At 42.5% G+C, this 22,863-nt stretch overlaps 1 protein-coding gene across 1 annotated transcript in view; it reads left to right on the top strand.

Moving 5' to 3' along the window:
* nudt14 (nudix (nucleoside diphosphate linked moiety X)-type motif 14) overlaps positions 1 to 22,863 on the top strand; it is a 72,668-nt gene that overhangs the window by 31,185 nt on the left and 18,620 nt on the right. The window contains exon 2 of the mRNA XM_055872483.1: positions 9,422 to 9,465. Within this exon, the coding sequence (XP_055728458.1) occupies positions 9,422 to 9,465 (44 nt within the window). The remainder of the gene's footprint in view (positions 1 to 9,421; positions 9,466 to 22,863) is intronic.

Below are 22,863 nucleotides of genomic sequence, written 5' to 3'. Positions count from 1 at the left end.
TTTTATCAACCATCCAAGGCTTTCGACTCTGTCAATCACCACATTCTTATCGGCAGACTCAATAGCCTTGGTTTCTCAAGTGACTGCCTCACCCGATTCACCACCTGGTTCACCAACTACTTCTCAGCGAGTTCAGTTTGTTAAATCGGAGGGCTTGTTATCTGGACCTCTGGCCGCCACAATGGGGATGCCACAGGGTTCAGTTCTCGGGTCAACTCTTTTCTCTGAATATATCAATGTCGTCGTTCTTGCTGCTGGTGATTCTCTGATCCACCTCTACGCAGATGACACCATTTTGTATACATCTGGCCCTTCCTTGGACACTGTGTTAACAAACCTCCAAACGAGCTTCAATGCTTACAACACTCTTTCCGTGGCCTCCAACTGCTCTTAAATGCTAGTAAAACTAAATGCATGCTCTTCAACCGATTGCTGCCCGCCCGCCTAGTATCACTACTCTGGACGGTTCTGACTTAGAATATGTGGACAACTGCAAATACCTAGGTGTCTGGTTAGACTGTAAACTCTCCTTCCAGACTCACATTAATTATCTCCAATCCAAAATTAAATCTAGAATCGGCTTCCTATTTCTCAAAGCCTCCTTCACTCATGCTGCCAAACATACCCTCGTAAAACTGATTATCCTACCGATCCTTGACTTCGGTGATGTCATTTGCAAATTGGATGCAGTCTATCACAGTGCCATGCGTTTTGTCACCAAATCCCCATATACTATCCACCACTGCAACCTGTATGCTCTCGTTTGCTGGCCCTTGCTACATATACTTCGCCAAACCCACTGGCTCCAGGTCATCTATAAATGCTTGGTAAAGCCCCGCCTTCTCAGCTCACTGGTTACCATAGCAGCACCCACCCGTAGCACGCGCTCCAGCAGGTATATTTCACTCGTCATCCCCAAAGCCAACACCTCCTTTTGCTGCTTTTCCTTCCAGTTCTCTGCTGCCAATGACTGGAACGAATTGCAAAAATCACTGAAGCTGGAGTCTTGTATCTCACTCTCTAACTTTAAGCATCAGCTGTCAGAGCAGCTTACCGATCACTGTACCTGTATACAGCCATCTGTATATAGCACTACCCAACTACCTCATCCCCATATTATAATTTTTTGCTCTTATGCACCCCAGTATCTGTACACATCTATCACTCCAGTGTTAATGCTAAATTGTAATTATTTCGCCACTATGGCCTATTTTTTTGCCTTACCTCCATTTGCATTTGCACACACTGTAACATATATTTTTCTATTGTGTTATTGACGGTACTTTTGTTTATTCCGTGTGTAACTCTGTTTTTGTCGCACTTTATCTTGGCCAGGTCGCAGTTGTAAATGAGAACTTGTTCTCAACTGGCCTACCTGGTTAAATAAAGGTGAAATAAAATAAAACATATTATTTTCCAGAAACATTTTCTATTCTTATTTACAATAAAAGTGACAAATTATACAGTACATTATTTACCATTAAATTCTATTTGGCACAATGTAATCTGTAACACAACCAAAACAAACTGTAAATGCATCCATCAAGTTTGTAGAGTCACAAGCTTGATGTAGGCATTGCGTGCTAGGAATACTAAACTTTTGACAGAATGTAATACACCAAGGGAATTTGTCCAAATACTTATGATTCCTTCAGATGGGGGGACTAGATACATAAAGTGCTTTAGTTTTTAAACATAAAACATATGTATGAAATTAAAGGTGACATTCTGTACTGTTGCCTCCATAAAACATTTGATCTCAAATCCAAAAGAGTATAGAGCTAAATTAAAAAGTTTGGGCTTCACTGTACAAATGAATACGGAGGGGGGTGTATGTTTTTCTTTTTCAGGTAGTCACTCCACAAAGTGACAACCTCTTTCAGGTCGTCATCTCTAATTTTGCTGGACTTTATAAGAAGCAGGGAGTTTTTATGTAGATGGTTACTAAGGCTGTTGCCCATGTTAGGCTACTTGTGGTTGAGTGCCACAAGGGGCTGCGGTGTCCTCTTGCTTGAGTCCCCAATTAAGTTGTGAGGAACCATGCCACTCTTTGCCAGTGTGAAACTTGATGCACACTATGAGAATACACATGAATGGTGTCAGAAGCGCTTCAAAACATGACACACCCACTGTCACTCGCAGGGAGCCCGGCAAGGAGCGGGGCCTAAATCCTGGGAAATTGAATGGCACATGGTTGGAATTAAAGACTGCCATTGTACCCGGCAGCGTGACAGCAATTGAAATTTTCGGCAGCTGCCGGGGTCGAAGCACTATAAACTAGGGGAACGATGGTAATTAGACTTTAAGCACCTAAAAGAACAAGGCTCCCCCTCCCTTCAATACCCATTCACACGAGGATCTGTCTTTATTGCGCCCTGAGTCAGGGGGACCACATTAACTTCAAGGTTCCTGCAGCTTCCCTGCGCTCCCCTCTTCCCTGTGATCTGTATTGCAATCTGTGTCACCGGTGATTCTCGGGGTCCCCAAGGGCTATTCAAGCTGCCCTAGTAAGTGGCCTCTGTTAATGAGGGACCGCCACCATCTGGGTGTAGTGACAGGGTACCAGAGGAGGGGGGTGACAGGCAGGCGGGCCCCGAACAGGTTGTCCCTCATAGGTGAACATCAGTTCCTCACCTTGAGACCAGTCATAAAAAGAGGGAACGTGGAGTTGATGCAGGTGAAGATTGTCTGAAAACGATGCTTGCTCTGTATTCTTTTGTTTCTGAATACAATGATAGTTTTGCTGTAGGCCAAGCTATATTTTGTTGTCCTCAATACTGCACATTTAGAATCTGTAGTAGGGTGGGTTACTCTGACTGCAGTATAGACACAGGCTCATTGCTTTTATGCTGCTTACATATTTCAAAGGTAAGCACTTTTATTAATAGACAGTATCTAATTTCTACACTGAATCGAACACATGGCTGTCGTGTGTGTGTGAGGCACCCAATGGACCTGGCCTATTTGTCTTGGAGCTGACATAGGTCTCGACTCTGTCGCCTTTGATCTTCCTAGAGGCCCATTGCGCCTCTCAAAAGAGCTCATTGTGTCACCATGGCTCATTCTTTGATACCCGGATACCCTCCCCCTGCCTCCCAGCACCGTGCGACTTCCACTGGTTGCCCCATGCAGTTGAGCCAAGACCCTTCCCACAGTGCCACTTTCGCACCCCTCTCAGCTTGCCAGCTGTCCCCTCATCGCCAAAGAAAACCCTCAGAGAGGCACTGAAGGAGACAAGAGGAGTTGGAACAGCACGTGGCGCACCAAACACTTGGAAGTGTGTACGGTCAGGGATGATTGCTTTGGCTGTGCCTTGATAGCTTTTGCTGAGGGTCGCTTAGAAAACCCACTTCTACAAGCTGCCTTACGGCTTCTTGCACATCATTGCCATAAAAGGGCTTTTACAGAACAAGCCTAATTCCCACATTTGACATGATTTGAACAAGCCTTTTGAAGATGCATCAGTGGGGCATTGTCATTGCAGTGTTACCCATCATTAATGGTTGATGAATTTCTCAGCATAATGCCTTGAACTAAAATAGCTTCACCTGGTGTTTCCTACACTTTGGCAGCTCTCTATCTTTTGAGTTGACTCGTTCCTTTCCTGGACTCTTGAGGCTACTAAAAGATCATAATCAAATGTATACTACAAAAATGATGCTAAAATGTTGCGTGATCACCCACCTACTATGTTTGCAAAGCCCCCAAGTGCAAAGCGTATTCAACCTTAATGGTGACAGGTGCTCTATCATTGGCTCCCTCATCAGTAGTTTGCTCTCGCCAAGGGAAAGTGAGAAGGGTGCAGTTGGCTTGGCCCCAGGGAGGAACCGCAGCAAGCGTGTCAGACACTCGCGCTGTTAGTTGACACTGCAGGATTTTGTGTCAATAATTACATGCCTCCACTGTATCGGGAACTCGTGTCAATACCTGCGTTTCCCGTAAGCATGTCAGGGCGCATGTACAGAGGCGGTGGATTTACCCTGCTTTCACTTTCAGTGCTCGTCATCGCTTTTCATGCGTTTGGCATGTCTGTTCTGCTTGAACTTGTAGCTTCTCTGCGGGACTCTCATTTCCCCTTGAATTTGGGCTGGGGTATTTACTGTCATTTACAGTAAAAGCTAAGTCTGACATTGATGCTCCAGAAACCTGATTCTTCCCCTTCTTTGTAATTGGTTTGTACATGCGTATGCAATAATTTGCTCAGTTGTATTGGGTAGAGAAGCTGGAAAAGTGTGCTTTGATGGATCATGCTTTGTACCATGACCTCTGAGGCAGGTCATTATGTGGGCCAGTCACCATTTTAATTTCCCAGTTTCTCACTTCCAAACAGGCCCGCAGATCTAAACATGCCCACCTCCACAACTATGCACGCAAGCACGTGCTTGTAGTGAAATGATGCCTTTTGAACCTTTCCCCCTTTCCAGTCTCATACAGGAGAAAATATATTTCCACACCTATACAAATATGTGTAGATTCCTTTGAGGTGTGCACACACCTGATAGCCTGGCTTTCTTAGTCAACTATACTGATTATCCATTTCCAAAAGACTCAACCGCGTTGCTTCAGCTTGGCTTTTGTGTTTACTTCCCTTGTCCATTGTGGGGCTTCCGAGTGGCGCAGCGGTCGATGGCACTGCATCTCCGTGCAAGAGGTGTCACTGCAGTCCCTGGTTTGAATCCAGGCTGCATCACATCTGGCTGTGATTGGGAGTCCCATAGGGCGGCGCACAATTGGCCCAGCATCATCCGGGTTTGGCCGGGGTAGGCCGTCATTGTAAATAAGAATTTGTTCTTAACTCACTTGCCTAGTTAAATTTAAGTAAAAAATGCAATTGTATGATACTGAGGTGTTTATTCTCAATTAACAGGTGTGCCTTGTTGAAAGTTAATTTTGTGGAATTTTCTTTCCTTCTTAATGTGTTTGAGCCAATAAGTTGTGTTGTAACAACAAGGTAGGGGTAGGATACAGAAGATAGCCCTGTTTGGTAAAAGACCAAGTCCATATTATGGCAAGAACAGCTAAAATAACTGAAGAGAAACGACAGTCCATCATTATTGTGAGACAAAGATAAGCCTGTCCGGAAAATTCCAAGAACTTAAGTTTACTTCAAGTGCAGTCGCAAAAACCCTCAAGCGCTATGATGAAACTGGCTCTCATGAGGACCACCACAGGAAAAAAAGACCCAGAGTTACCTCTGCTGCAGAGAATAAGTTCATTAGAGTTACCAGCCTCAGAAATTGCAGCCCAAATAAATGCTTCACAGAGTTCAAGTAACAGACACATCGCAACATCAACTGTTCAGAGGAGACTGCGTGAATCAGGCCTTCATGGTCGAATTGCTGCAAAGAAACCACTACTAAAGGACACCACGCAGAGTAGGTGAACGGATGATCTCCGCATGTGGAGTTCCCACAGTGAAGCATAGAGGAGGTGGTGTGATGTGGGGGTGCTTTGCTGGTGAAACGGTCTGATTTATTTAGAATTCAAGGCACACTTAACTAGCATGGCTACCACAGCATTTTGCAGCGATACGCCATCCCATCTAGTTTGTGCTTAGTATCATTTGTTTTTCAATGGGACAATGACTCAAAACACACCTCCAGGCTGTGTAAGAGCTATTTGACCAAGGAGAGTGATGGAGTGCATCAGATGACTGGGCCTTCACAATCACCCAACCTCAACCCAATTAAGTTGGTTTGGGATGAGTTGGATTGCAGAGTGAAGGAGAAGCAGCCAACAAGTGCTCAGAATATGTGGGAACTCCTTCCTCATGAAGCTGGTTGAGAGACTGCCAAGTGTGCAAAGCTGTCAAGGCGTAAGGTGGCTACTTTAAAGAATCTCAATTGTATTTAGTTTTCTTTAACACTTTGTTTGGTTACTATATGATTCCATATGTGTGTTTTCATAGTTTTGTTGTCTTCACTATTATTCTACAAGATAGAAAATAGTCAAAATTAAGAAACCCTTGAATGAGTGGGTGTGTTCAAACTTTTGACTGGTACTGTATAATCTAAGACAGGCCTATAATGTGCTTTCTAATTTCCCTCATGAAATTGATTAGGACTTTATTTTCAGAAAGGTGAGGGCTGATGTTGAACCACTCATTGAGTGCGCCTCGCTAGGAACTAGTTCACCTTAACACGTTCTCGGTTTGTGATTGCGCCGCAAGGTTGTGATGGCCAGAAGATTTTGTTTGTCTTCAGCCATTTGTTGGCTCTCTGGGGTAATAACTCTTGGACGTGCTTCTCGCTGGCACGAACGGCAATTCCCGCCACATTTTGGAGCCAAAATACTCATTATCGGGGATGACGGAAGGGGCCCTAAAGCAAACATGACCCGGATGGCCTCTCTTGCTGCGCTTCGGTTGCTGGAGCAGTATGCAAACTCACTTTCCACACTCTCATTTTACGCTAGAGCCAGCAGTTAATGATGCACATTGGCCATTATGCAAGCTTCTTATTAACAGATCAAGCCTCTTATGTTGACGACCAAGGACTTGTTAGGTCATGCCGAAGTTGTTTAACCATAACATGGGGATAAGTTTCTGAAATTGCAAAGCTTCGTTTGGCTCAGTGAGCCGATGGCCTGTCAACTGTCTCTGTCTCGAGAATTAACTTCTGTAATCATCACCTAATGACCAAACCAGCCTGGATCGACCATCCGTCCAACCAACCATCAGATTGCCTGGTCAGTTACCCGACTTGCATTAAAGGCCCTGTCCTGTCAAAATCAAAATTGTGGATATATTTTTTTATAACTTGTGATGAAATGAACATCACAAGTGTTTTTTATTATTATTTTTTAAATGTAACTTTATTTAAATAGGCAAGTCAGTTAAGAACAAATTCTTATTTACATTGACGGCCTCCCAATCACAGCCAGGTGTGATACAGCCTGGACTCTAACCAGGGTCTGTAGTGACGCCTCTAGCACTGAAATGCAGCGCCTTAGACTGCTGCGCCACTCGGGAGCAGAAGAGTTGACTAGCCAGCCATAGGCTTGTTTCCTGTATAGCAGAAGAGTGTGGGTAGATGGATAATCAATAACTAACAGAATCCTATAGATAAAACAACAAGCTTGCATAGGAAAAGCAGTGTGTCCAGTAGGTTGCCATAGCGCCATATAACAGCAGGACTAGTAGCATGGAGCCCTTGGATGCTGGGTAAGTCCATGATGGCCTGTCATCTGAGTCAACATAGGGAAGGAATGTGGCCTTTAATTTTGCCCTGTGCTGGCACTGCAAAGTCCTTAAAAAACCTGGGTGGTTCTGAATCCAGTGCCAGCATACACCCACATGAGGCATCTTTGGCATTTACTTCAGTTTTTCTAGTAAACTCCTGTCATCTGAGCTAACAGGGGTTTCTTCCTCCCTCCAACCCTCCTACTCTCTGTTGGGGCCTGTCCAGTCTGAGATGGGTGTGGCAGGATGGGCATCTGCTAAGCCCAAATATGGGCAAAATGCTTATCGTGCAACCCAACCCCTATATATCCAGTCTACCATTCTTACACAGCGGAGTTTAACTAGCATCACAATATCTTGCAATTAGTATTTTAGATATTTCAAATTTGACATGATGCAAGCCACTGAGCCAGTTTGTCATAGATTTTTCTATTGAGACAAAAAAATACATACACAGACAGACATTTTGTCAGTCTGCAGGTGTGAAGGCCCACAGCCCTCCCTCCGCTGGGGTTTTAATTTCCATACTCACCCACTAGTAAGCCCCTTTCGCTCACATAGTAGGCTACAGTTCATTGTGAGCCGGTGCTAGGTGACAATGTTTTGCAGTATGTTTTTAGGTGTGTGTTGCTATACAATAGCATTTATGTACATACAAGACTCATGCCTTCCGCCTAGTATTATAGTAGTGTTCTCCTACATGCCCCATCTTGTGCTGCTCTGCTCTGCTTAATTCCTATCCCCAGGCGTCAAAGTAATCAAACATGCCAGAGATTTACCTAAGAAGGGACTGTGTGTATGTGTGTCGTAGAGGTTTACATAACTGTAGCGGAGAGAGGCAGGGATTGAAATCCTTAGGCGAGCCACCTAAGTGTTTTTTCAGGCTTCATAAGTCCAAGCAGTGTAAAAAAAATATATACATTTTCGGGATGAAAGAAAAACACTTTGTGTAAACTTAAAAGGACTGAAACCAGATATAAAGTATGTAGAATAGATAATGGACCTATTTTGTTTTATAATATCATCTTTGCCAACTATCAATCAACAAAATAAAAGCTAGACGGGGAGAATTTAAAATTCCCAAAACTATTTAATTTAGCAGTATTTATTATGTTTGAGAAAAATAACAGAGCATAAGCCATGGCAAAATGCATAGAATTGCAAGAAATTTACTTTAAAACATTTTCTCTCAGCTCAATGGCAGAATATGCACACTGAACAAAAATATAGATGCAACACGTAAAGTCCTGGTCCCATGTTTCATGAGCTGAAATACAATATCCCAGAAATGTTCCATACGCACAAAACGTGTTTCTCTCAAATGTTGTGCCATCCCTGTTAGTGGGCATTTTATCCTTTGTCAAGATAATCCATCCACTTAAAAGGTGTGGCTTATCAAGAAGCTGATTGAACATAATCATTACACGGGTGCACCTTCTACTAGGGACCGTAAAAGGCCACTCTAAAATGTGCCATTTTGTCAGGCAACACAATGCCACTAATGTCTCAAGTCTTGAGGGAGTGTGCAATTGGCATGCTTACTGCAGGAATGTCCAACAGAACGGTGTCCAGAGAATTGAATGTTAATTTCTCTACCATAAGCCGCCTGCAATGTTGTTTTAGAGAATTTGGCATTGTGTCCAAACGGCTTCACAACTGCAGACTGCGTGCAACCACGCCAGCCCAGGACCTCCACATCCTGCTTTTTCACCTGCGGAGTGGCTTTTTGTGGGGAAAGACTCATTCTGATTGGCTGGGCCTGGCTCTACAGTTGGTGGACCTGGCTCCCAAGTGCCAAGCTTTAACACTGTCCAAGCCAGAAACTGATAGCAAGAGAGGAAATTAATTCTGATTAGTCTTGGCATTGCCAATCGCCAAAGTCGACTCATCAATAGCCCAAAGGACTTTGTAAATAGGCACTTTTTTTGGTGCAGGTGCTATGCTGGTTTCTGTTTGTCCGTCAAGATGTTTTCTGTGGGAGTAGGCTAGTGTGTTTATTGATGTGGTAGCTATGTTTGACGCACTGAAGAGGAGGCCGATGTCTTGTGTGAAGCCATTGTTTTTATTTGTTTAGTTCCTTTCCCCAGTCTACACCTGGATTTACAAAAGAGCCTTTTATATGCGTTCACGGATGATTTGATATCCATCCGAGCCCACCGACGTGTAGGACAGCTAGTCCTAGCACAATGGTTTCAGAATGTGAATGTCATTTGTTGTTTTCTGTTTTTGTTTCGTTCACAGAATGGGACAAAGAAATCGTGGGACTTCATGCGAACTCATGACAGGTGAGCTTCTATCTGCCTTTGACCTGTTTCATTGTTGGTAAGAGAAAATTCTGTGCCAGAGCTTGACACACACACACTCTTCAATTGTTTCATCGCCCTCGCTGTCAGCTGAGAGGAGTCCCTAATGGTCAGTGGTCAAGAAGTGAAGACTTTTAAATTCCCACATGGCTCCCCTCTGTCGCTTTTCCCAATGCCTTCCCATACCGTTCACTTTGACATGTTACCTAGTAACCTCAAAAATATAATATTAATGCCATTTCAATGAGCTTGGGAAAGAGCAAACATCCTGACAATTTCTTCCTTCAGTCGATATAAGCTCTGGGTATTTATCGTGGAGATTTAAAAACTGAGGTGTGTTGACACTATTTTTCTATATCAGAGTAAAGTCACTCCAGTCTCATCACCACAGCTTTGGTCGCATGCTGTCAGTCTCTTATGCATATCTGAAAGGGGCTCTTTGCTTCGTTTAAGTCTTATCAGTCTGAATAAGTGGATGATGGTAAGCACATGGTAATACCACCCACTGCAGGGTAAAAAGTCTGTGTGATCCACATTACCAGTACAGAGGAAGGTAGAAACTACTCTCCCACCGAAGAAGCTTTAATTCACCAAATAAGTATCACCTTTGAGGGTCCCGGTGTCAGACAAATCATGACTCCCTTGTCTGTCGTTGACCTTTCAGGAAGCAATCACTTCTCATAGAATGGCCACCCTATAAATTGCCAAAATACAGTAACATTCTGGGTGAAACAAGGTGGTCTTAATTGTGGACTTATTACACTGTTGAACAATGACTATAAAATCCTAACGAACGACAAGGCCAGTGGAAGGGTAATATCGCACCTTAGTGTCAAAGCACATCGCCAGGCTCCCACCTGCTATTCAGAGAGCAGTAGTTGTGCCCTTGGGGTACTTCATGGGCCGTTTAAGCCCTCATTCCTGCATCTCCCCTCACCAACCCCTGAGAGATAATTTTACTGGGAAAGAATGGCGATCTGGAGAAAAGAGCAGTAAACTGAAAAATGCGGGCCTACTTCCCAGTGAAAAGCCCCCCTGGCACATCCGAATCTGGCCTTCAGTCGAAGTGCCTCTGCAGACATTTCCAGAGTGGACGATGACACGACCATGGGGTTAACCTCTAGGAGTTGGTTTGCGTAATGGTCCTTTTTGTAAAGGGTAAACGGATGTTTATAATTAGAGAGAAATATTGGCCTGCACCTTTAATCAGTGTTCAAAAAACGGTATGGAAATTCTTGTTGAAAGTGGAGGCAAGACATGGGTGGGTTCCAATAAAGATGTGAAGGTAAAAGTGGAGGTTGTTTCAGGTTTCCTCTCTGAAAAAAGGTCAGGGAAAGGGACCAAATTTATGAGGAGAGGGGATGGAATAGAAAGAAAGGGAGTAAAGGGAGCGGAAAATGGTAGCATCTTAAAATAGGAGGCTGATGGTGGTGGGTCTCATACTTTCATAAACCCCAAATAGCCTACACTGGATAGATATGTTTAGATTTGGAATATGTATCTGCATGGGATAATCTATATGGGTGGGCTTTGTATTGCGCAATCAGTATCTTTAACTATTTTCAAACTGAGCTGAGCCAAGCTGAATTGTACTGCTGTGCTGGCCTGGTTAGGCCTACTTATCCACCATAGTTGCTGGAACCATGCTAGAAAGCACAATGTAAAAATAAAAAGCTGAGCAAATGCAGTTTGGGTCGGCACAATAATGTGAAAAGGGTATTTGATAGTTCATTAGGGCTGGGAATTGCCAGGGATATCAGGATATGATATCACAGTACTTACAGTTGAAGTCGGAAGTTTACATTTCACATAGACCTTAGCCAAATACATTTAAACTCAGTTTTTCACAATTCCTGACATTTAGTCCTAGTGAAAATTCCCTGTCTTAGGTCAGTTAGGATCACCACTTTATTTTAAGAATGTGAAATGTCAGAATAATAGTAGATTTTTCTGGTTTTATTTCTTTCATCACATTCCCAGTGGGTCAGACGTTTACATACTAATTGAGTGAATTTGGTAGCATTGCCTTTAAATTGCTTAACTTGGGCCAAATGTTTCCGGTAGACTTCCACAAGCTTCCCACAATAAGTTGGATGAGTTTTGGCCCATTCCTCCTGACAGAGCTGGTGTAACTGAGTTAGGTTTGTAGGCCTCCTTGCTCGCACACGCTTTTTCAGTTTTGCCCACAAATTTTCTATAGGATTGAGGTCAGGGCTTTGTGATGGCCACTCCAATACCTTGACTTTGTTGTCCTTAAGCCATTCTACCTCAACTTTGGAAGTATGCTTGGTGTCATTGTTCATTTGGAAGACTCATTTGCGACCAAGCTTTAACTTCCTGACTGATGTCGCTTCAATATAGCCACATTTTTCTCTCTCATCATGCCATCTATTTTGTGAAGTGCACCAGTCCCTCCTGCAGCAAAGCACCCCCACATGATTCTGCCACCCCCGTGCTTCATAGTTGGAATGGTGTTCTTAGGCTTGCAAGCCTCCCTCTTTTTCCTCCAAACATAACAATGGTCATTATGGTAAAACAGTTCTATTTTTGTTTCATCAGACCAGAGGACATTTCTCCAAAACATGCGATCTTTGTCCCCATGTGCAGTTGTAAACCGTGTCTGGCTTTTTTATGACGGTTTTGGAGCAGTGGCTTCTTCCTTGCTGTGCGGCCTTTCAGGTTATGTCGATAAAGGACTTGTTTTACTGTGGATACTGATACTTTTGTACCCGTTTCCTCCAGCATCTTCACAAGGTCCTTTGCTGTTGTTCTGGGATTGATTTTCACTTTTCGCACCAAAGTACGTTCATCTCTAGAAGACAGAACGCGTCTCCCTCCTGAGCGGTATGATGGCTGCGTGGTCCCATGGTGTTTATACTTGTGTACTATTGTTTGTACAGATGAACATGGTACCTTCAGGCGTTTGGAAATTGCTCCCAAGGATGAACCAGGCTTGTGGAGGTCTACAATTATTTTTTTGAGGTCTTGGCTGATTTCTTTTGATTTTCCCATGATGTCAAGTAGAGAGGCACTACGTTTGAAGGTAGGCCTTGAAAGACATCCACAGGTACACCTCCAATTCACTCAAATGATGTCAATTAGCCTATCGGAAGCTTCTAAAGCCATGACATAATTTTCTGGAATTTCCCACTGGAATTGTGATACAGGGAATTATAAGTGAAATAATCTGTCTGTAAACAATTGTTGGAAAAATTACTGGTGTCCATGGACAAAGTAGATGTCCTTACAGACTTGCCAAAACTATAGTTTGTTAACTAGAAATTTGTGGAGTGGTTGAAAAACGAGTCTTAATGACTCCAACCTAAGTGTATGTAAGCTTCCGACTTCAACTGTAGGTGCGGATACGATATATATTGCGATTCTCACGAATCTCCCCATTTTTTATTTTTATTAAATCGCGATTTGATAGCGGTTTTGATGTTCCAAACATATTGCTCACTATATGTCGAGATGAGAGAGAATTTGTTTTGATCAGTCATGGAAATAAAAGTGCTGAAAACGTGTTGGCTCACTATTTAAAAAGAAGATGGAGAACAAGCTATAGGATGAAAATTATGTGAGTTTTGGCGTAGGTACAGCCGACTAGCGCTAGCTGAAAGACAATTTATGCTTGATCTAACAATGCTGTCCGGAGGCTCTGTACAGAGGGTGTGACGCAATTGCGGAACCTCCGGAGGCTTGCAGAAGCTAAATCACGCTCTGTACTGACGTGCGCTTTCCAAATTTTGCAACAATGCGGAGGGCACTGTATTTCTCCGTATAGGTCCACATTGACATAATTGGTTGACAGAAGGTGGGGGCGGTACGTCCTGTATAAACACTATAAACTTCCTTGACATTTCAGTTTTATTTTATTTTATCAACAATATTTTTTTCTAAAAAACAGTTGTTGCTTTGTCATTGAGGGCGGAAAACAAATCAATACATTTTTGATTTAGGCTCTAACATAACAAAATGTGGTAAAAGTCAAGGTATGAATACTTTCCAAATGCACTGCATTTACCTACATAACTCAGTGTTATGTTAGCACATTTGTTTATTGGAGTATTTGTGTAACAGCACGTGTTTATTGTGCTGTTTTTTTTAAAGTGTATTTGTGGGGGCTTTTGCATGTGTGTTTGGGTGTTTTTTAATGGGGGAGCGGTGAAGGGTATAGCCATTAGAAGTAGCATCTGTTCATGTCATTACTACCACTACAGCAGGCCCCACTGCAGTCCTTTGTGCTGCACTAGTCCTCACCACGGGCCCTGGGAAGGCAAGGGGAGAGAGCCCAGAGTTGGTGTCAATCTGAAGGGTGAAGGAATGGGGGGAATAGTTGTAATGGTGTGACTTGGAAAGGGAGAGAACACTCTTAAATTTTAGTTTGGAGTGGGCATCCATTCCCATCTCATTAATTTAAAGATATTTTCTTGGAGTCTTAATTATTTTTGTTCTTTTGGTAGTTTAGGAGAGGATTTTGCATTTTATCTGTAGGGACATCCAATTAACACATATACAGTAGGATATGTGGGATTCAAACCCACAACTACTGTTATAAGCAACCATGCGCCTTCCAACTGAGCCAGTTGAAGCATCTCTTCATAGAGGATTGTCCTCAACACCCTATACTATTCCCTACTGGCTAGCCAGAAGCCCCACGGAGAAGGCCACAAGCATAACTGTGCGTGAAATGTTCAGAGAGCACGTTTAGCTGTCCCACGGTTTAACCATTAGCACAGGTTTTGGGGGGAAGCGGCGTTGAACAGTCGACAAGCCCGGGCCTGCCGTGAGGTAAAAGCAGCAGGCTGGTTTGTCCCGCTTCAGCCCAGATCTGGCCTAGCCATACCGTACACTGCCCCTATGTCCCTTCCTCCTTTTGCTATCACTGGACTGAGAGCCTGGGGTAACTTTGATCTAATGTTTGTAAAAAATCTACAAAAATCAGAAATCCACATTGGAAATAAAAAACATGCAGCTTTTGAGTTTACTTTCTAAATTCACTGAATTGAAATGGAATTGATTTCCTCAGTCTCCCGTCCTCCTACTGGAGAGGGCGAGGGGCTCAGCTCCTAGGAAGTGACTTCCTCTTCTTGAGCAGGGATGATGGAAAGGAGGCAGGAAGGAAGGGATAGAGGGCCCTAAAATGGAACATAGCCTTTCTTAATCAGTGCCCTGAGGCCAAAATCAATCGTCAAGTCTGGCGATAAAGACCTTTCCCCACCCAGGCTCCTTTTTATAATGGTTATGTGTGTACTGTATGTGCAGGGTTTCCTTCAGCTGGCTTTTGGACGATAAAAAATTAAAAAATTAAAACGATAAATCAAATTGCCACCGGTCAACATAAATACATTTGACCGGTCAAGCTTATCGGTCTATAGGTTAATTTGCATAATTGAGTGAAATTAAATTAGTGTGTATGTGTGTTTTAATTAGTCGTTATGATTCTTATCACACAGCATACAGATAGTCTAGTTTGAGTGGGAAATCTGTAAGAACGCGAGAGCTGCTGCTGCTACAGGTCCTGTTTATAAATGCACGTTTCACTCCAGGAGCAATCGTTGCGCAACAATTCTAAATGCAATTGTGTGTTAAAAACGGTTTTGACGTCACTATTAAAGAGCTACTATTTTCTCCCATCTGTATGATGGTGCATGTCTTGCATTGTTTTCGAAGACTTCCAAATGCCAGTGAAACAAGTAACATATTTCTCTCATGTAATATTCTTTCATTGTCCAAAGGCACAATCTTAGTTATATTAGCAACCCATGCTAGTTGCATCTTTAGATCTCCCATCTTTCAACATTTCTAACGGATATTTCCATCTCTGTCACATGAGAACGCTCGCATGTGCAGTGCGCTTTTGACTGGTGTTTTCCCGCTAATTGCATTATGCAACAAACATTAGCGTGTAGCCTACTGCTTTTTAAAGTTATCTTGGCACACCTGTATTTAGGGAGTTTCTCCCTTTGCAGATCCCCTCGAGCTCTGTCAGGTTGGACAGAGCACAGCTATTTTCAGGTGTCTCCAGAGATGTTTGATCAGGTTTAAGTCCGGGCTCTGGCTGGGCCACTCAAGGACATTCAGAGACTTGTCCAGAAGCCACTCCTGCGTTGTCTTGGCTGTGTGCTTAGGGGCGTAGTCCTGTTGGAAGGTGAACCTTCGCACCAGTCTGAGGTCCTGAGCATTCTGGAGCAGGATCTCTCTGTACTCTGCTCCGTTCATCTTTCCCTCGATCCTGACTAGTCTCCCAGTACCTGCCGCTGAAAACATCCCCACAGCATGATGCTGCCACCACCATGCTTCACTGTAGGAATGGTGCCAGGTTTCCTCCAGACGTGACGCTTGGCATTCAAGTCAGAGTTCAATCTTTTGTAGACAGAACGCATCCGAGTAAGATTATAATCATTGCCACTCACTACTCGGCCCGTACTCTACACAAACTGGTGCGGCATAAACAATCAGAGCTGCAGTAGGCCTATATACAAATAGACCATTGCCATATATGGATCTGTGCCATTTACTTTTAACTGAATTGTGTTTACAGCATGAGCAGTCGTGAGTAGATGAGCTTGTTTTGTTCATATCCTTTGCTAGCTAGTGACTTATTAGCACAGTTATAGATCATTTGTAGTCAGCAATCGGAGAAGGATTGCGTCCTACAAGAGCACAAAACGTGTACATTTCTAGACATCTTTGAAAAGCGAGTAGGGTAAAGTTTTTTTTTGGTCTTAAATAGGGCAGTGTTGTATTTTGAGACATTTTCAAATAAGCTAAGTAGCCAATAGGCAGAGGGTAGCATAATTTCTGATTCTCTGTAATAATGGTATGAGAATAATGCATTTTATGGTTTCTTGCATCAAACACAACAGCATTATTTGTTACTGACAAGCCCTGCATGTTTATCCCCGAAAGTTTAAGGTAATGTATGCCTACATTGAACACCACACATTGGCTCCTACTGTAGGCTGAATGATGGAAATAGCTGTTCTATGTAAAAATGTTATGGGATGGATTTTCTCCACTGTTTTTGATTGTAGGCCACTCTGGTAGGCCTAGATTCTGATCAAATAGCCACAGTAGCCTACATGGCCACTGTTAAAACTGTAACTTAAAGGGGGTACAGCCTCTGTGTTCACAGTATAGGTGCGCTGGAAGTTGCACAGAATTTTCACAATGGTCAAGTTTGTGGTCAGCAGATCAGACATTTGCTTGGTGCATGAAAAAATTTGAGGGAACATTGATGGAAAATGCTTCTTTTGGGGATATTGACTTTGCCACAAATGGCAAAAAAATATGGTTTTAGAAACTGTGGCCTGGTAAACCAAAACATGGATTATTGCTTTCTTTGTTCATAGAATGTTTAAAGCAGGGATGCAAACAAGTCACCTTTTTTAGGCGAAATTCGCAGTTTTGAAACCGAAATGGTTGACCTACGTGATTCGTGTAGCACCGATGAGAAGTTTTTTTTGTGGTGGGGGCTTTTGATCACTACTGGCTGTAAGCAAACGAGTGATGCGTGTTTGGAGCAAAACCTGCTGTATCCAAGGCTCAGCCAATCGTTCACAAAACAGAATGCAGCGCAGCACGCGACTGAAGAGAGAAGAGACAACCAGCTTGCTAGTTACAGCATCAGCGAGCGCTCTGGAAAGACGCTTGAGTGGAAAGGCAGCTTGCCAGTTACAGCAGCGCGTCCCCTGAACGATAACGAAGAGGTAACGTTAGGTGATAAGCCTGACATCGGAGATGGGGGTGAGAAGGTGATGAAGCGTACTTCATGAGCTGTAACCAAAAAACTGGCATTTGGAAAGTTTGAGGTGAGGGAGAAAGTGTGGTGGAACAAGTATTGTTAGCATTGTTAAGTATCTTGCTAGCTGGATCGAGTTCTCCGTTAGCTAGTTTGAGAAATGTTGAGCAACATTAACCAACTTATGTGATCAAATAATTGAGTTTATGGTGTGAAAATTAGCTTGCTAATAAAGTTGCTTACTGGACCATAACAATTTGTGTGAAATGTTAACTAGTTAATGAACTAACCACTATCTGTTAACTAATGTTTTCTCTCTACAGTATGAGGTTACTTTTCAGAATGAGATAATTAGGGGAAAATGAGGCATTGCTTGTTAAACAAGTGGATTAAGGGATCAAGTGTGCTGGAGCTGGACCTGGCATAAGCTGGATGCCACTATAGTAGGCTGGACAGAACGAGTCAAAATTTACCCAAGGCTGAAAAATGGCAAAAGAGCGTTGGCTAAGCTGGAACACTAGCACGAGCACATAGCAAATGAATGGAATCAAACATTTGCAGAGCCTCTTCTGACTGGAGTGATGCTTAGAATTCCATTTTGCCTAAATGGCACCAAAAAATGTATCCCTTTTTTTATTTTACCACCACAACCTGTTCTTAGGACGAAACTGAAAAATATCAACTTGTGTAGAAAGTTAACATCCCCCCCTTCGGTGGTGCCAAGTGTGCTTATGTCTGCATAACGAGGAAGTAGGGAAGAAATTGCAACTTTTGACTATTTCTGGTCTAGCGATCGATGACAGCAGAGTACCCTGCCCAATCTTATGTAATTAGAAAGAGGAGATTATCCTGATTTTAAAATGGTGTCCGACTTGAAAAATCTAAATATACACAGTGCGAGATATTTGGCAGAAATATACCAGCATGCTACTCCATAGGAAAGCAATGGGGGGAGCTCATCGTTCCAAGGGCAAACTGTATTTCGGGGCTAGCGTTTGATGATGGTGTCCAATTTGAAAAAATCTAAATATAAATTTTGTGAAATATTTGAAAAAATCTAAATATACCTATATTTTCCTATAGGAAACAGTGGGATGACCTCAGAGCTCCATGGGTAATTTGTTGTTTACATTTTAATTACCAGCAACGTGGTCAGGTCTCATTGCCAACAATAGCAAGCAGGCATTGTGGCGTAGAACATTAGGCTGGGAATAGAACGTTCGGAAGGCGAGTTGGTGCCACGGTGCTCAATAGAACTAATAGGAGCTGGCAGGGTGAAAAATGCCATAAAATAAGGCCCGATTTTTCGTGATTACTTTGAAACTACAGCAAGCAGCTGGGACATAAGGTAATATTATGAAACTGGGCTCCAAGGTTGGATGCAATGAACTACTTTTGATCAGAAAAAAGCATTGTAAAAAATGTCCTAACTATTTGAGGTGAAAGGAACACCACACACTTCCCCTCTTTCTCACTTTTTCAATACAGTGGATAAAAAGGGTTATGCCAGGTGTAGCTGCCTGAAAGAGATCAATTATGCCAACAAAGGGTAAATTGTTGTTTGCTGTTCTTTTCTGTCTTTTTTCTCTTTAGTTCATTATCTTGGTTGTTGGTGCATTGGGGAGTTCTTGGGGGTGGGGAATGGAATTAATTGTATTTAAAAAATAAAATAAAACCGTGGGAGGGGTCTCAAATGGTTGAGGGACAGCTATTGGGGAACTGTGGTGAGATCTTGGAGGGTTTGGGTTTCACAAGATTGTGATCATGAAAAAGGAAACTGACATAATTTTATATCACTATCATGCACACGCACCCTCACACATAAGGATGGCTCTGTTGTGGAAAGACTGATACATGTTTGATAGTGTCTTGATGCTGTATTGTTTGTCCTTCATGTTCTAATACTTTAATGTAACCCCTTCCTTGTGTTTTTTGTAACAAATAAGTATAAGAAAAAACAACAAGGGTATCATACTCTGCTGGCACATTGTAGAACAGATGTCCACAGGCAGGAAGTGTACAATGTAATAATGTACAGTGTAGGCCAAAGATATTGCTTTTGTTGTGTTGAACTTGACAGTAACACTGAGTGAGGGTGGATTATTTAAAAAATGTACGCAGTGAATGTTATTTTTGCACACATGTAGCCTTTTGCACTTGATCAATGTCTACTATAGTGGCCACTATAATAGAATAAAAATAGAATGCCTGTTTCATTCTATTTATAATTTAATGCTTTTTCCCCAAGTGCAATATTTAGATGTGTGTGGTCACAAGCATTCTATTATAAAGACTGTCATGGTTAACTGCAATATCAGTGTATAGTTTTTTCTCAAGACTTGCGTTTCATTTGCAGTAAAGTCTAGGCAACAAATAACATTGGATTATTTTCTTTACATTTTTAGCTGTGAGTTAGATTCACATTAACCACTTTTTATTTTACAGACTGATCATGTAGATCATATTCTTTCCCTTTTTTAGCCCTCACCAGTTTCCCTTCCTGTTAAAGGGTAATGAAACCAATATGGATTTTGGGTGAACTATCCCTTTAGTAGAGAGGAGCTTCACCAACTTGGAGGACAGTGGAAGGTGATGAGAGAAATTAATTATTGTTTAAGGTAAAACCAACATGATTTTGGTTCTTGGCCTTCATCAGGGTGAGCTGAAACGCAATAATTTTACATTTAACAATAAAAAAGATTTTTTACCAACTTCCACTGTCCTCCAAGATGTGCTGAATCTCCTCTCTTCTTCAGTTTACTCCTCAGTTCATGCACCTTGGTTGAAGAGCTAGGTAGCGGTAGTGTTCCTTATCCACAAAGCATCTCGGAGTAGGAGTGCTGATCTAAGATCAGTTTGGCCTTTTAGATAATAATGAATAAGATTATATGGACAGATCCTCGATCACCACTCCTACTCTGAGAAGCTTTGTGGATACTGGCCCAGGTGTTAATCCTGCACTGACACGAAGACACACACACACACACCAACTAGTTTGGAATTGAGGACTATCCATGGACATTTTACACTGCCAAAATTTATAGATGTAAAAAAAAATATGTAACACAATTTTGGTTTCAAATCCGTTTTCATTTTGTGCAGCTAGCCTTTACACTTGTGGAAATTGGCCTATATGGATAGGGCTAAATTGAAATGTTTCTTACAGAAATATGAAATACGTATGCATAACCATGGTAGCAATTGAAAGGGAACAATTTGTAGATGGGGAAATTATTAGACCAAAGTTAAGTACACAACAGTTCACCTGACACAAGACTGAATCCAAATATTGCACTGTTGATTTTATGAGCATTTTACATTTACTGTACTTTTCGCTGCATTTGTTGATAGTGAAATCTGAAAATATTCTGGATACATTCAGTATAACATAACAAGACTATTTCTGGAAAATGTGGGGTAGGTGCAACAAGACCAAAAAGTTACAAGGATTTGAGTGAGAGGACTAACTGGTGTCTCCAAGTGGCCACACACCTCTCCAAAGTGTGCACAGTTCCTAAGCAATTCTAATGCACTTTCATGAATCAAAGAAGAGTCTTCAACTAGAAGGTACTTTTTTTCCGCTCTCCTAGCTGTGCCGTTGAGGAACTCTAAGCAAGCACACATGTAAACTCAGCAAAAAAAGAAACTGTCAACTGCATTTATTTTCAGCAAACTTAACATGTATAAATATTTGTATGAATATAAGTTTTAACAACTGAGACATAAACTGAACAAGTTCCACAGACATGTGACTAACAGAAATAGTATAATGTGTCCCTGAACAAAGGGGAGATCAAAATCAAAAGTAACAGTCAGTATCTGTGGCCACCAGCTGCATTAAGTACCTCCTCATAGACTGCACCGGATTTGCCAGTTCTTGCTTTGAGATGTTACCCCACTCTTCCACCAAGGCACCTGCAAGTTCCCAGACATTTTCTGGGGGGAATGGCCCTCACCCTCCGATCCAACAGGTCCCAGGCGTGGTCAATGGGATTGAGATCCGGGTTCTTCGCTGGCCATGGCAGAACACAGACATTCCTGTCTTGCAGGAAATCACGCACAGAACGAGCAGTATGGCTGGTGTCATTGTTATGCTGGAGGGTCATGTCAGGATGAGCCTGCAGGAAGGGTACCACATGAGGGAGGAGGATGTCTTCCATGTAACGCACAGCATTGAGATTGCCTGCAATGACAACAAGCTCAGTCCGATGATGCTGTGACGGACCCTCCACCTCCAAATCAATCCCCCTCCAGAGTACAGGCCTCGGTGTAACGCTCATTCCTTCGATGATTAATGCGAATCCGACCATCACCCCTGGTGAGACAAAACCGCAACTCGTCAGTGAAGGGCACTTTTTGCCAGTCCTATCTGGTCCAGCGACGGTGGGTTTGTGACCATAGGCGACGACGTTGCCGGAGATGTCTGGTGAGGACCTGCCTTACAACAGGCCTACAAGCCCTCAGTCAAGCTTCTCTCAGCCTATTACAGACAGTTTGAGCACTGATGGAGGGATTGTGCGTTCCTGGTGTTAATTCGGGCAGTTGTTGCCGTCCTGTACCTGTCCCACAGTTGTGATGTTCGGATGTACCAATTTATTGCCCTGGCCACATCTGCAGTCCTCATGCGTCCTTGCAGCATGCCTAAGGCACATTCACGCAGATGAGCAGGGACCCTGGGCATCGTTCTTCTGGTGTTTTTCAGAGTCAGTAGAAAGGCCTCTTAATGTCCTAAGTTTTCATAACTGTGACCTTAATTGCCTACCGTCTATAAGCTGTTAGTGTCTTAATGACCGTTCCACAGGTGCATGTTCATTAATTATTTATGGTTCATTGAACAAGCATGGGAACAGTGTTTAAACCCTTTACAATGAAGATCTGTGACGTTAATTTGTAAAAATCTAAATATCTTTGAAAGACAGGGTCCTGAAAAAGGGCCGGTTCTTTTTTTGTTGGGTTTAGTTGTTTTGTTTGGAACAACCCTGCCATCACACAATTACTGTTGTTTACGCAATCCAAATACAGTCCGTTATATAATCACAATCTGGGTCAGGTGGGCATGATTTACTTTCTACACAAGTTATTTTTCAGTTTCGTCTTAAAAACAGATTGTGGTAGGAAAATAAAAAGGGATACATTTTTTGGTGCCATTTAGGCGAAATTGGAATTCAAAGCGTCACTACTGCCAACATTTTTATTTTTTTATTTTTTATTTCACCTTTATTTAACCAGGTAGGCTAGTTGAGAACAAGTTCTCATTTGCAACTGCGACCTGGCCAAGATAAAGCATAGCAGTGTGAACAGACAACAACACAGAGTTACACATGGAGTAAACAATAGACAAGTCAATAACATGGTAGAAAAAGAGAATCTATATACAATGTGTGCAAAAGGCATGAGGTAGGCAATAAATCGAATAATTACAATTTAGCAGATTAACACTGGAGTGATAAATCATCAGATGATCATGTGCAAGAAGAGATGCTGGTGTGCAAAAGAGCAGAAAAGTAAATAAATTAAAGCAGTATGGGGGTGAGGTAGGTAAATTGGGTGGGTAGTTTACAGATGGACTATGTACAGCTGCAGCGATCGGTTAGCTGCTCGGATAGCAGATTTTTAAAGTTGTTGAGGGAGATAAA

This window comes from Salvelinus fontinalis, chromosome 20 (assembly GCF_029448725.1).
Source record: "Salvelinus fontinalis isolate EN_2023a chromosome 20, ASM2944872v1, whole genome shotgun sequence".
Classification (NCBI taxonomy): Eukaryota; Metazoa; Chordata; class Actinopteri; order Salmoniformes; family Salmonidae; genus Salvelinus; species Salvelinus fontinalis.
This window is presented reverse-complemented; position numbering and strand designations above follow the sequence as displayed.